At 38.3% G+C, this 14,791-nt stretch overlaps 1 protein-coding gene across 3 annotated transcripts in view; it reads left to right on the top strand.

Annotated features, from left to right (window-relative positions):
• PRKDC (protein kinase, DNA-activated, catalytic subunit) overlaps positions 1–14,791 on the top strand; it is a 321,194-nt gene that overhangs the window by 280,358 nt on the left and 26,045 nt on the right. For all 3 annotated transcript variants that reach the window (XR_007513335.1, XM_049854457.1, XM_049854458.1), the window contains exons 77-80: positions 2,004–2,208; positions 3,337–3,404; positions 6,767–6,987; positions 7,294–7,386. Coding sequence is in view for 2 of the 3 variants with exons in the window: in XM_049854457.1 (XP_049710414.1) it covers positions 2,004–2,208; positions 3,337–3,404; positions 6,767–6,987; positions 7,294–7,386 (587 nt within the window). In the remaining variant the exon portion in view is untranslated. The remainder of the gene's footprint in view (positions 1–2,003; positions 2,209–3,336; positions 3,405–6,766; positions 6,988–7,293; positions 7,387–14,791) is intronic.

The following is a 14,791-nucleotide window of genomic DNA, read 5'->3' as shown; positions in this document are numbered from 1 at the left end:
CATAGTACTTACAACTATTTTGAAATAACTTATTTTTCTATTTACATATGTAATATACATTAATTAACAGATTCATAAATTTGCAAGTTGGATTAAATTGGTTTCTTTAGGATTTGTGTGCAGTTCTCACTTTTTACCTGTATGTTCCTGAAAATTGTATTTGATTCTTTCATAAAAACAGTTGCCTTCCTCATCAAGATGTTGGTGAAAATAAGCCTAATATGTGCAGATAAAACTATAAACCTCTGTACTGCTTTTTATGGCCCATGTTAGACTCCACATCCCTTCAAACCTGACTCACCGCCCTGCTACATGCTGAATATGTGAGAATCCCCAGAACAGGAAGGATACTTACTGCAGTTACATAAACTAGATAAGTTTTTCTTAAAACAAATGCCCACTTCAATAAAATTTATAAAATTATAGAATATTAAATTTGGAAAAATGTGTCAGGTTTGTTTGCTTTTCGTATACCAGTGGTTAGAGCACATTTTCTATAAAGGTATATAGGCCACCTCTTGTTGCAGGTGCTCACGCCTGCCATCAGAGTGCCAGTTAGCCACAGACAATGTGTAAACCAATGGTGTGGCTGGCACATTCCAATACCTAGATATTTATAGAAACGAGTGTGTTGGATTTGGCTTGCAGGCCATAGTTTGCCAAACCTGCTGCCCAACAGGTGACTTGTTCATTGCCAGATGGAGCATGGCAGAGAGGAAACTAGAACCCCAGTTTCCTAGCCTAGCAGAATCATCTCTTTTCTGAAGCCTTCCCTAATTTACCCTGTTCTTTAACTGTTCATGTTCACCTGGAAGGAGGGAAGGTGTGTGTCACTGTAGTGTGCTCCACCTCTCTCTTCTCAGCAGCCTGAGAATGAACATCTATGGCGTTCTCGTTCATCCCCTCAGGTGGAAAAAATTTCTACACAGTCCCCCATAAACACTGCACACTCTCCCTTTGAATTTGTGGTCACATCCTTTCTCGCATACTGGAGGCTGTAAGACCGCTCCAGAACTGTCAGTGTGGATCAGAACTGTCAGTGTGGACCCACCGTGCTTCCTAACTGCCACAGAGCACGTCTGAACGGGAGGCTGCAGCAGGGTGGCAGGAACAGCGCAGCGTTCCTGCTAGGCATGATTCTTTTTTGAGTTGAATTTCTAGTGCCTTGGAAAATCTGTCTAGAACTTTCCATCTAGTAACAAATCAGATAATTTGCATTAATTCATTGAAGTAATAATCCACCAAAACAAAATTGCTTGATATTATACTTCAGCAGACCTTAAGGCCGTTATGCCTTTGTTAAACTATCAAGTCATTGTTAGTAATACTCTTGTGTTTTGTTTAGTTTTTATTTGTTTGGTATCAGGACTGTAATTCAAATAAATGTTATAGTAGAGACTCTTACGAAGAAAAAACTGTTACATTTCAAAAGAGAGTACTTCTAATGATAATTGCTTCTGGAAATACAGATTAAGTAAATTGTGTTTATACTGGTTTATGATCCAAAATAATGGCTTGAAAGACCCTTACTAAGGAAAGTAACATTCTTATATTTGTCTCTTCATCTCTTATGAAGAATTATGGCCTGTTCATTACTATTGAATTACTCTCTTTATTTTGTTGGGTTTTATTACTTTGTTACTAGTTACTCACATCATCATAAAGAGCTAGGTCAGTAACTAGGAAGTGGGCACAAAGAGGTTAAATGACTTCCCTAAAGATCCACGGTGAGATATTAAAGCCTTTATTAGAATTTTTGACTACAAGTCAGTACTAACCATGTCCTTTCTATCTTTTCAAAGAAATACAAAGAAACAAACAAAAGGCGGGCTCAAGGTTTTGGAGTGGTGAAATAATCAAGAAAAACAACACTATAAATTTTAAAAGCACAGAAGAAACCTATATAATTAGACACTTGTTTATTATAAACATTCATAAGCCTAGAGCATTTCCAAAGTTGAAACTAAGCATTTATCTTTAATGAAGATTATTGTTAATTTCAGGCCTTTGGAAAAGAATTTGATAAGCATTTTGGGAAAGGAGGTTCCAAGCTACCCACGATGAGGCTCAGCGACTTCAACAACATCACTGCCTCGCTGCTTTCAAAAATGAGCGAAGCATCAAAGACGCCCAGGAATTTGAGCGAGTGCTCACCCTGGATGAGCAACTTCAAATCGGAATTTTTGAGAAACGAGCTGGAGATTCCTGGTCAGTTCCCTTCAGGAGTGACAAAAGGATACAAAGGGGAATAGTGCTGTAACAAGTACTTCTGGGTTCTTTGGCATCTCAGCAGTTGCGCGCGCGCGCGCGCGTGTGTGTGTGTTGAAAACAGACTGAATCCAACAGTTTCTGCATACAGTGGCACAGATTACGTTCTTCAAGTTGAGCAGCCGTGCTTGCTGTCCGTTTCCAAATTATTCCACCACCGCTAACATAAACTCACTGCCCCCAACAGTTACCCTTTTCTAAAAAAAGAATTTTAAATTTTATCATATTGTTTTTCATTAAGAAAATCTAAATATTACACATCAGTACAATGTACTAAATGTCTAGTGAGATTATAGTTATTAATTTTGAGACGTGTTAGAGTTTCTCACTAATAATAATGGTAACTGCTAATTATGGATTTCCTCTGAACATACACATGCTTTGCTCCTGAATGACTTTTTTTCAAAAATGCAACACGGGTCCACACACTTCCTGGCATGCGCATTTTGGTCCCAGTAAGAGTGAAGAGATGATGATAAATGACTTATCTTCAGAAAAAGGTTGGGAGAAGAAGGATTATGACATCGAATATGGAGACACAAGCACGTTGGCTGGATGTGAACATGGCATAGATTTTTCAAAGGAAATTATGAACATTCCATTTTTGTCAAACTGGAGCTTGCTGGAGAAAAAGTGTTTTAATCTAGTTACTCGTTCTCATTCCAGTGAATGTAAATAAAAAACATTATTAGAGATATACTTTTCTTTGTTACTGTTAATAGTTGTGCCACTGCATATAATCAGTTACAAGAAAAACCCTGAAGATGCAAGCCTCCCAATGTGCAGTTTGATCCACTTTGGGATAATACAGTATTCTAGTTCAGTGCATTATTTTTCCTATTTAGAATTTGTCTAGTATATTAGAAGAGAAAGCTAACTGCCATTAACCAGTGAATTTGATAATTCCATTCAATAGCTGCATAAGTCCATTTTCTTTAAATAAAAACTTCTACTAAAATTTTTTTTATCATGCTAGATTAGTTTTTTTTTAATTATATCAACAGATATGTTTTAAAATACAGGGGTTCTATAACAGGTTATATCTAAGACTTCTTTGGTTTGTTCTAGGTCAGTATGATGGCAAAGGAAAGCCATTGCCTGAATACCACGCACGCATCACTGGTTTTGATGAACGGGTAGGTGTATGTTTTCGCAACTCCAGTCACCTTAATTTTCCTGGTTAGGATGGTCAGTGTGAAAATGTTCAGTTCTTCAGATGTGGGAGTGATATATTTACTAAAGAAAAAACAGCTCCTCGTTTTGGTCTCAGTTGTATGAAAGAGTTTTCTGATTCAATTACATGCATACCTCATTTTACTGCACTTTGCAGATACTGAGTTTTTTACAAATTTCGTAGGCTTGTGGCAACCCAGCATCGAGCAAGCCTGTCGACGCCATTTTTCCAATAGCATGTGCTCAGTTCTTGCCTCAGTGTCACATTTTCGGTAATTCTCACTGTATGTCATCCTTTTTTGTTATTATTATAGCTGTCATGGAGCCCTGGTGGCACAGTGGTTAAGAGCTCAGGTGCTAACCAAAAGGTCAGTGGCAGTTCAAATCCTCCAGGCACTCTTTGGAAACTCTACGGGGCAGTTCTCCTCTGTCCTATAGGGTGGCTATGAGTTGGAATTGACTCTGTGGCATCGGGTTTGGTTTTTTATTGGTTTATATCTATCGTGGCAATCTGTGATCAGTGATCTTTGATGTTACTATTGTAATTGTTTTGGGGCACCACAAACTGTGCCCGTATAAGACAGTGAACTTAATCAACAAATGTTGTGTGCGTTTGGTGTTCCACCAAATGGCTCTTCCCCTCTCTCAGACCTCCCTATTCCCTGAGACATGACAATATTGAAATTAAGCCAGTTAATAACCCTACAATGGCCTCTAAGCATTCAAGTGAAAGGAAGAGTCGCACGTCTCTCACTTTAAATCAAAAAAAAAAAAAAAAAGCTAGGAATTATTAAACTTAGAGAGGAAGGTGTGTCAAAAGCCAAGATAGGCTGAAAGCTAGGCCTCTTGTGCCAAACATTTAGCCAAGTTGTGAGTGCAAAGGAAAAGTTCTTGAAGGAAATTAAAAGTGCTACTTCAGTGAACACATGAATGGTAAGAAAGCGAAACAGCTTTATTGCTGATACGGAGAAAGTTTTAATGGTCTGGATAGACGATCCAACCAGCCATAACATTCCCTTAAGCCAAAGCCTAACCCAGAACAAGGCCCTAACTCGCTTCAATACTCTGAAGGCTGAGAGAGGTGAGGAAGCTGCAGAAGAACAGTTTTAAGCTAGCAGAGGCCGGTTCATGAGGTTTAAGGAAAGAAGCGTCTCCATAGCATAAAACCTCAAGGTGAAGTATTAAGTGCCGATGTAGAAGCTGCAGCAAGTTATCCAGAAGATCTAGCTAAAATAAATGATGGAGGTGGCTACACTATGTAGATGAAACATCCTTATATTGGAAGAAGATATCATCTAGGATTTTCATAGCTGGAGAGGTGAAGTCAATGCCTGGCTTCAAAGGACGGGCTGACTCTCTTGTTAGGGGCTGATGCAGCTGGTGACTTTAAGTTAAAGCCAGTGCTCATTTTACCGTTCTGAAAACCCTAGGGTCCTTAAGAATGATGTTACATCTGCTCTGCCTGTGCTCTGTAATTGGAACAACAAGCCTGGATGATAGCACATCTGTTTGCAGCATGGTTTACTGAATATTTTAAGCCCACTGTTGAGACCTATTGCTCAGAAAAAAATATTCCTTTCAAAATATTACTGCTCATTGAATCTGCATCTGATCACCCAAGAGCTCTGATGGAGACGTACAAGGAGATTAATGTTGTTTTCATGCCTGCTGTCACGACATCCATTCTGCAGCCCATGAATCAAGGAGTGATTTCAACTTTCCCAATGTATTATTATTTATGAAATACATTTCTTAAAATTACAACTGCTACAGATGGTGATTCCTCTGATGGATCTGGGCAAAGTAAATTGAAAACCTTCTGGAAAGGACTCATCATTCTAGATGCCATTAAGAATATTTGTAATTCACAGGAGGAGGCCAGAATATCAACATTAACAGGAGTTTGGAAGAATTTGATGCCAACACTCATGGATGACTTTGAGAGGTTCAAGATTTCAGTGGAGGAAGTAACTGCAGATGTGGTGGAAATAGCAAGAGAACTAGAATTAGAAGTGGAGCCTGAAGACATGACTGAATTGCTATAATTTCGTGATAAAACTTTCATGGTTGAGGAGTTGCTTCTTATAGATGAGCAAAGAAAGTGGTTTTTTGAGATGGAATATGCTCCTGGTGAAGATGCTGCGAACATTGTTGAGATGACGACAAAGGATTTAGAATGTTACATAAACAGCTGACAAAGCGGTGGCAGGGTTTGAGAGGATGGACTCCGGTTTTGGAAGAAGTTCTACTGTGGGTAAAATGCTCCCAAACAGCTTCACTTGCTGCAGAGAAATCCTTCATGAAAGGGAGAGTCAATCATTGCATCAAACTTCATTGTTGTCTTGTCTTAAGAAATTGCCACAACCACCCCAGACTTCAGTAACCACCACCCTGGTCAATAGCCATCAACATCTAGACAAGACTTTGCACCTGCAAAAAGATTATGACTCGCTGAAGGCTCAGATGATGGTTAGGATTTTTCAGCAGTATTTTTTAATTAAGATACATACATTGTGTTTTTAGACATAATACTGTTGCACACTTAATAGGACACCTGTTACCGTGCAGTTGATGCCGACTCATAGCGACCCTATAGGACAGAGTAGAACTGCCCCATAGGATTTCCAAGGAGTGGCTGATGGATTCGAACCGCTGACCTTTTGTTTCGCAGCTGAAGGCTTAACCACTGCGTAACCAGGGCTCCTAATAGACTACAGTATACTGTAAACATAACTTTTATATGCACTGACAATTCGCGGGACTTGCTTTATTGCTATATTCACTTTATTGCAGAGGTCTAGAACCAAACCCACGATATCTCTGAGGTATTCCTGTATTTACTGAATATCTTAATATGTTTTCCAAGTTTTAACATCAGTCATATTTAAGGATTTAATTAGCTGCAGGAGTAAGAGAGGTGTGTGTGTGTGTGTGTGTGTGTGTGTGCACGTCCGTTATTAAATACATGTAAAATTAATTTGGTATAGAAAGTTAGAGTGTCAATATTGGCCATTACTAAGAATACCCAAATTTATAAGCAATTATTTGTAATCATGAATATGAAATTTTTGTGGACACAGCAGTAGGGAATGAACAGGGATCAGAAATACTTCACTGGCCCTGAAGTCTGCTGCCGTTGTCTGTTCTCACCAACTACGTGACTTCTGTTTCTCTATCAGCTGTCTCTCTCTCTTACAGGAGAGGCCAATCTCTCCTTGACGAATGCATGCTAATCAGCCTTACTTTTCCTCCTTTGATAATAATATGACAGGCTATTCTCCCAATTTTTCTGACTGCATCTAAAATATTTTCTTAATTTTTAAAGGTAAAAGTAATGCCTTCTCTCAGAAAACCTAAGCGCATCGTCATCCGAGGGCATGATGAGCGAGAGTACCCTTTTCTCGTGAAGGGGGGAGAGGATCTGCGGCAGGACCAGCGCATCGAGCAGCTCTTTGAAGTCATGAATGTTGTTCTTTCCCGCAATGCCGCCTGTAGTCAGAGAAACATGCAGTTAAAGACTTACCAGGTCATACCCATGACCACCAGGTAGTCATCCTGAAGTAGATTTATGTCTGTGGGAATTCCAGCACTGTGCCAAATCCTTGTTTCATTTTCCTGAGATGGGGTTGGAGGTCACTTGGCAATTCAGTGTTTTAGATTTCACAAAGAAATGGAACGAAACAGAACTAATTAACACTAAACCTGTGACTTCTGTCTTTATGTGGAGAATGTAAGTGAAGAATTGACATGAAGAAATCTCTTCTGCTTTGCATCTACCAATCTCTTTTTTCCAGAGAAGAGAAGGCAGTTTGGATTTGTGTTTATTTATAACGTTTTTGTTCTCCTTTTCAGATTAGGATTAATTGAATGGATTGAAAATACTTTTACCTTGAAGGAACTTCTTTGCAATAACATGTCACAAGATGAGAAAACACTTTACCTGAGGTAACGTGAAGTCTTAACTCCTCCTTCTCCTGCTACGTCTAGTCTCCTTCCACCCATGCTGATCTCCTCCCTGAGTGGAGATGTTCAGTGTTCTCCATCTCATGTTTCCAATGACATTTTAAGATTCCTTCTAATGCGCTCTAAGCCACAGCCTGATTGGTAGTCCTTTAAACTGCTCTGGTTGGGTGAGTAACTAAATGCAGTGGAGGCTACTAAAAAGTACTTACAGATAAAGATGGAGTAACAGGTTTTCACGAGATGGCAGGGTATTGGAATGCTAGGCAGTGGGTTTCACAGACTTTGGATTAAAGAAAAACAAAAAACCCTGAGTTAAAATTTGTGCCTCACTACCAGTTACTTGTGTTTGACGTGGAGCAAATTATTTATCTGAGCTTCAGTTTTCTAATCCAAAAATGGGGATCATAGTAGCCCTCAAGTGGGGCTACTATGATATGAGAGTATTAAACATATTTAAAGCGCCAGACTCAGTGCTTGGTATATAGCTTGCCCTGAACACTAGATAGCCATTGTTGTTATAATAATAATTATTGCCATATAAAAATACTGCTAAAGTGAGGAATTGCTGAAATACTTGAACAGGGAAATTTTTAATGAAAACATCCGTATTATAGCCATTTATTATCAGACAATTATTATATTGGATAAGAATCAACATAAATACAATGACCAAAATTAATCAAACCCCCACTTCTCCACTTCTCCATCATCTCTGGCACCAGCCACCCAGGCAGCGCTCTCTTCTCTCTGTCCCTAGCCATTCGGAGCTAAGTCAGAGCTCACAAGTAGAAAGGACACTGCCTTTCAGACTGTCAATAGGCAGGCACCAGCCACAAGCTTGGAAGTCCATACAACATCCTTACTTCTGACCTGCTGGCCACAAATTTGGGGTTTTCCCACTGCCCCTTCAGGATGCCAGCTGCAAGCTCAGGCTCCCTCACTTTGACCTGCTGGCTCCCACAACTCTTTTGAGTTTGATAATTAGCTAGAACTAGTCACAGAACTTACAGAAAGTACTGTACATAAAATTACAGATTTATTATACCAATAGAATACAGATCAGGATCCTCGTAAGTAAGATACATCTGGGCAAGGTCTGGGAGGGTTTCCAAAGGAGAACTTCCATATCCCGGAGGGGTGCCTCGTCCTCCCTTTGCTCGTGAGGGAGCTCTTGGGGCTTCAGTGTTCAGAGCCTTTATTGGCTTCACCACATACATAGTCATGGTTGAGGCCTCGTGAGGTTAATTGATTTTGGGGTCTTCTGGCCTGGCCCACCCCTGCTCTGCACAGATCTTTAGATGTGATCTGGAATTTTTAGATAATAAAGGCACCTCAGGTACTGAGAAAATGCCAAAGGTTATCTCTCAGGAACCAAGGACAAAGGTCAGATTATTTTTTTATAAGATGATTCATTACTGTACAGACAGGAAGTACAGTGGGTGGCACAGGTGGAAACTGGAGGCATGGGGGTATGAGAGGCTACTTAGGCCAAGCATGAGATGAAAAACGTTGGACCTCTAGTGCTGGCATCAGGGATTAAAAATGAGGGCACAGTAGTTAAAACAATGGAGTATATATAGCCATGAAAAACTGTTTATGAAGTATTTTGGCTTCCATAGAAATAAACTCAAAATATGGTGGATAAAGTGGTCTTGAAATCTATAACAAAAATAGTATTCCAATTATTTTTTAAAAGAAAACATAACTTAGTGACTTTTAAAATTTTTTATTTATTTTATTGTTGTTATTGAAGATGGAAACCCTGGTGGCATAGTGGTTAAGTGCTACGGCTGCTAACCAAAGGGTCGGCAGTTCGAATCCGCCAGGCGCTCCTTGGAAACTCTATGGGGCAGTTCTGCTCTGTCCTATAGGGTCGCTATGAGTCGGAATCGACTCAACGGCACTGGGTTTGGCTTTACTGGGTTATTGAAGATATACACAGGAAACAATACACCAGTTCAGCAACTTTAACATGTGCAATCCAGTGACACCAATTTACATTCTTTGTGAGTTGTACATCCATTCTCACTCTCCTTTTCTGAATTGTTCCTCCTCCATTAATGTAGATTTACTGTCCCTTAAGGTTGCTATCTAATCTTTCAAGTTGCTGCTGTCATTTTGATCCCATATGGATAGATCTTGAAAGAGCACAATGCTCAAGGCAGACATTCTTTACTAGTTAAGCTAAACTATTGTTTGGTTTCAAGGAGACTTCAGGGGATATTTTTGATTTAAGGTTTAAGGATTATATCAGACCAGTAGTTTCAGGTTAATAATTCTTTTTACTTTTAAGTAAGAAAAGATAATTACAACAGTGTATGCACTAGTACATGAATAAATTGACCAGCACAAATCCAGAAATAGGACCAACTACATACAGTAATTTATTATGCTAAATGTGATATTACATATCAGTGGTGGAAAAGTAAATTATTCAATAAATGATTTGGGGCCAACTAGGTAGCCATATGGGAATAAAATAAGTAGGAATCCTTCCTCACTTCTTACATGAAAATAAATTCTAGATGGTTCAAAGATTTTTAAAATTAAAATAGAAACTGTAGCAGTACTAAAAGGATGTCTGCAATGTAGTATGTTTTTATTATTGTTAGTTACTGTTGAGTTAATTCTGACTTGTGGCAACCCCATGTGTTACAGAGTAGAACTGCTCCATAGGGTTTTCGTGTCTGTAATCTTAACAGAAGCAGATCACCAGGCCTATCTGTCTTCCACAGTACTGCTGGGTAGGTTCAAACTGCCAACCTTTGGATTAACATTTGAGCACAAACCGTTTGCACCACCTAGGAATCTAACAATGCATTGTAGTACTTCATAACTGTTTTAACATCATGCCACACATAGATAATATTAGTATTACACTAGAATAAATAGCATATATGCCATAGTACACAAAAGGGGAAGTTCTGACATAGTAGACCGATCAGGCATGGAGAGCACCATCCTGTGGGCCATTTTCACACATGGAAAGGCTGGATAGACTATAACATGTTTGTTTAAACACGTAGCCCATGTGCCAGAAACAAAGATTATAGCCAGATTTATGAGGAGAAGTGGACAGTGACATTGCAGACCAAATTTTTCAGACAGGAATTAGGCATAGGACCTATGGAGAACAGGAAATGTGGCTATATGGCCTGATGAGGAACTACAACTGAGTACAGATGCTTTGGTGAGCACTTGATACTCTAACCACCAGTCCAGAGAAGTAGTAGCGAAACCAGCTGCCTGTGTCTTAAGACTTTAGAGGGCTATTGTCAAAAGCAAATAATCAAAACAACAGTACTCAGTCCTGCTCTACTTAGGGACATTGGATCTTACTTTATATTGCCAGAAACCAGCCTGCTAACTACCTTTCATTAGTATGAATTTCACAGTCTAGGACACAAAAGATTCCCACAGAAAAAAACACCCTCAGCTCACAATAAAATTTAAAAATTCATTATTTAAAAAAAAATCCATTAAAATTAGCAGATAGAACAAACAAGAGAATCAGCCCCCTAAGTAACTGGGATTATAAAAAAAAAAAAAAAGAAAATTTTTTTTGGATTATAGGAACTATAAAATAAATGTGTCTAAATCAACTCAATGACAACTAACAACCACAAAATTACTAAAGACATAAAAGAACAAATACAATGAAAGAAAAAAGCCTATATAAAGAACAGAAAGATTTGAAGTATTATAAAATAGAACTTAAATGAAAAATATAGGCACTAAAATTAAAAATCCATTGAATAGTTGAGCACAGAGTAGATACAGCTAAAGAGAGACTTAGATAGCTAGTAGATTGAAGGGAATTACCCAAATGCAAGAGAAAGAATAAAAAAAAAAGGGAAAAAGTAAAAGTACTACTAAAAGACATGGAAACCTAGCCAGAGCAATAAGACAAGACAAAAGAAATAAAAGGCATCCAGATTGGAAAAAAAAGTCAAGTTATCTCTATTTACAGATGACATGATTTTATACATACAATATTCCAAAGAACTAGAAAAAAAACTTCTAGAACTAATAGAGGAATTTAGCAAAGTTGCAAGGTACAAGGTCAACAAAGATCAGTTGGGTTCCTATACGTCAGCAATGAGAAATCTGAAAGGGAAATGAAAGAAACAATTCCATTTACAATAGCACTGTAATGGATTGAATTGTGTCCCCCAAAAATATGTGTCAACTTGGTTAGGCCATGTGTGGTTGTCCTCCGTTTTGTGATTTTCCTAATGCGTTATAAATTGTAATCTCTGCCTATGGTTAAAGGTAGGATTGTAACACCAGCCTTACTCAGGTCACCTCCCTGATCCAATGTAAAGGGAGTTTTCCTGGGGTGTGGCCTACACCACCGTTTCTCTCTCAAGAGATGAAAGGGAAGCAAGCAGAGAGTTGGGGACCTCAAACCATCAAGAGAGCAGCACCGGGAGCAGAGCATGTCCTTTGGACCCAGGGTCCCTGCGCCTGAGAAACTCCTGGACCAGGGGAAGTTTAAGGACAAGGAATCTTCCTCCAGAGCCGACAGAGAGAGAAAGCCTTCTCCTGGAGCTGACACCCTTAATTTGGACTTGTAACCTACTAGACTGTGAGAAAATTAATTTCCCTTTGTTAAAGCCATCTACTTGTGGTATTTCTGTTATGGCAGCACTAGATGACTAACACAAGCACTAAACAAAATTAAGTGCGAGGGACTTAAATCTATCCAAGGATGTGAAAGACTTATACAATGAAAATTATGAAACACTGCTGAAAGAGACTAAAGAAGACTTAAATTAATGGAAAGATGTTCCATGTTCATGAAGACTTAATATTGTTGAGATGTCAGTACTACCCAAAACGATCTATAGATTCTATACTATCCCAATCAAAATTCCAACAGCCTTCTTTACAGAAAGGGAAAAACAAATCCTCAACTTTATATGGAATGGCAAGAGTCTCTGAATAGCCAGAAAACAATGTTGAAAGAGAAAAACAAAGCAGGAGGACTCACACTTGGGGATTTTAAAACATGTTGTATACAGTAATCAGAATAACCTGGTACTGATATAACGGTAGACAGATAGAACAATGGAATAGAATTGAGAGTCCTGAAATAAACCCATGCGTCTGTAGTCAACTGATTTTTGACAAGTGTGCTACATCCATTTGATAGAGAAAGAAAAGTCTCTTCACTAAATCATGTTGGTGATATTGGATTTCTACATGCAGAAAACTGAAATAAGAGCAGTGCCTAACACCATACACAAAAACAAATTCAAAATGAATCAGAGACCTAAAGGTGAAAACTAAAACCATAAAATTCTAGGAAGAAAGTACAGGGACAACACTGTCGGGCCTAGCTTTCAACAATGGATTGTTTAGTAAAAGCACAAAGAGCAAAAGACAAAAAAATAAATAAATGGGACCTCATACAAATGAAAATTTTTTGTTCATCAGAAGACTTTACTAAAAAAACGTGAAAAGCACTTGGCTAGAAGAATATCTTCGGAGACCATATATTCAATAAGAATCTATCAGAATATACATAAAACTTCAACAATTTAAAAGTAAAACAAAAAACCTAATCATAAAAGGGGCAAAGGACTTGAAGAGACCTTTTTTTCACAAAAGAGGACAATTAGATGGGCACCAAACACATGGAAAGGTGCTCAACGTGCTCATTAGCCATCAGAGAGACACAAATCAAAACAACAAAGAGATACCATTTCATCCATCCTATAAGTGAGTCAGACTCAAATCAAGGGCACTGGGTTGGGTTTTTAAGATGGCTAAGATTACAAAAACAAAAAAACAGAAAATGGCAAATGTTGACAATGATGTGGGAAATTGAAAACCTTGTCTGCTGCACGTGGGAATGCAAAACGGTACAGCCATTGTGGAAAATTAGCGTGGCAGTTTCTCAAAAAAGTAAACATACAACTACCATATGACCCAGCAATTCCACTCCTAGGTTTATTATACTCAAAAGACTTGAAAGCAGAGACTCAGATACTTGTATACCAGTGTTCATTGCAGCCTTATTCACAATAGTGAAAAGTTGTAAACAACCTAAATGCCCATCAACAGATGAATTACTAAACAAAATGTGCTATGTACATACAATGAAATAATGCTTAGTAGGAGAAGTGAAGTCTTCATAAGTGGTACAGTATAGATGAAGCTTGAAGACATTATGCTGAATAAAATAGTCAATCACAAAAGAACAAGTAGTATATGACCTCACTTATATAGATAAAAATAGACAAGCAAAGGCAATGCGTAGAGACCAAAGTTTATTAGCGGTTACCATGGGCGGGAGGGAGGTGGAAAAGAGGAGTTATTCCTTATGGAATATTGAATTTCAGTTTAGAGTGATAAAAAAATCACACTGATTAAGAGTAGAGTTGCACAGCCAATATAATCAACATCAGTGTCAAGCTGTGCACCTGCAAACAGTTGAATTGGCAAAAGTTATGCAGTTTTAAAACCTAAGGATTTTCATCCTAGTTTAAACTGTTGTTCTTAGCAGCCATCTTGTCGATTCTGACTCATGGCGATCCTGTGTGTGCAGAGCAGAACTGCTCCATAGGGTTTTCAAGGCTGTGACTATTCAGGAGCAGATGGCCAGGCTTGTCTTCTGAGGTACCTCTGGGTGGGTTCAAACCACCGTCCTTTCAGCTAATACTCAAGTGTTTAACAATTTACACCACCCAGGGACTAAGAGGAGACAATTTAGGTGGAAACGGAGTAGTCTATTTGTGAAATTAACTTAGTAATGACAGAAAAAATTTGCCTTGTGTGATTGAATTGCTAAGTAACATGTTGTGAGAACAACATTTTGTGTGTGTTTTTTTTTTTTTTTTTTTAGGAAAACTTATTAAAGCTTTTGGCACAAACCCCAAAGTGGCTAAAAATACAAATATCATTGTTTCCAGCTTCCCAGATGCTGTTTCCAATGAAACATTGTTGAAAACAGCTTTTCAAATTCAGTTTAAGTAGCAATTGTCATAAAAAAATACTTTATCTTAATATGGATTTTGTACCTTTCTGCACTACTGGTAATGGTGAAGAAAGGGGTGGCAACATTCTGACTAAGCATAAAAAGAAACTTAACTAGTCTATAAATAATCTGTAGGCTTTTTTGTTAATAGTAAGCTGACCTAGCATTTCTTGCCCACTTTAGTATCATCTAGTATTGTGCTCCTGTTGCTATGGTCCTTTTCAAGGTCTGCAGATGTTTGGGTTGAATTATATGCCTAGGTAATAACACTTAGGTTTAGTTCATCTTAGTCTTTTCAGTTATTCCTCTTTATATGAAGTGAGAAATTTGTTGTATCTGATCGTTCTTTGCCTGAATGTTTGCATAGAAAATAGCTTGGATTTCTGCAGGGTATAGAATCACCTT

This window comes from Elephas maximus, chromosome 15 (genome assembly GCF_024166365.1).
Source record: "Elephas maximus indicus isolate mEleMax1 chromosome 15, mEleMax1 primary haplotype, whole genome shotgun sequence".
NCBI classification, from domain to species: Eukaryota; Metazoa; Chordata; class Mammalia; order Proboscidea; family Elephantidae; genus Elephas; species Elephas maximus.
Note: the sequence above shows the minus strand (reverse complement) of the source record. Positions and strands in the feature narration are given on the sequence as shown.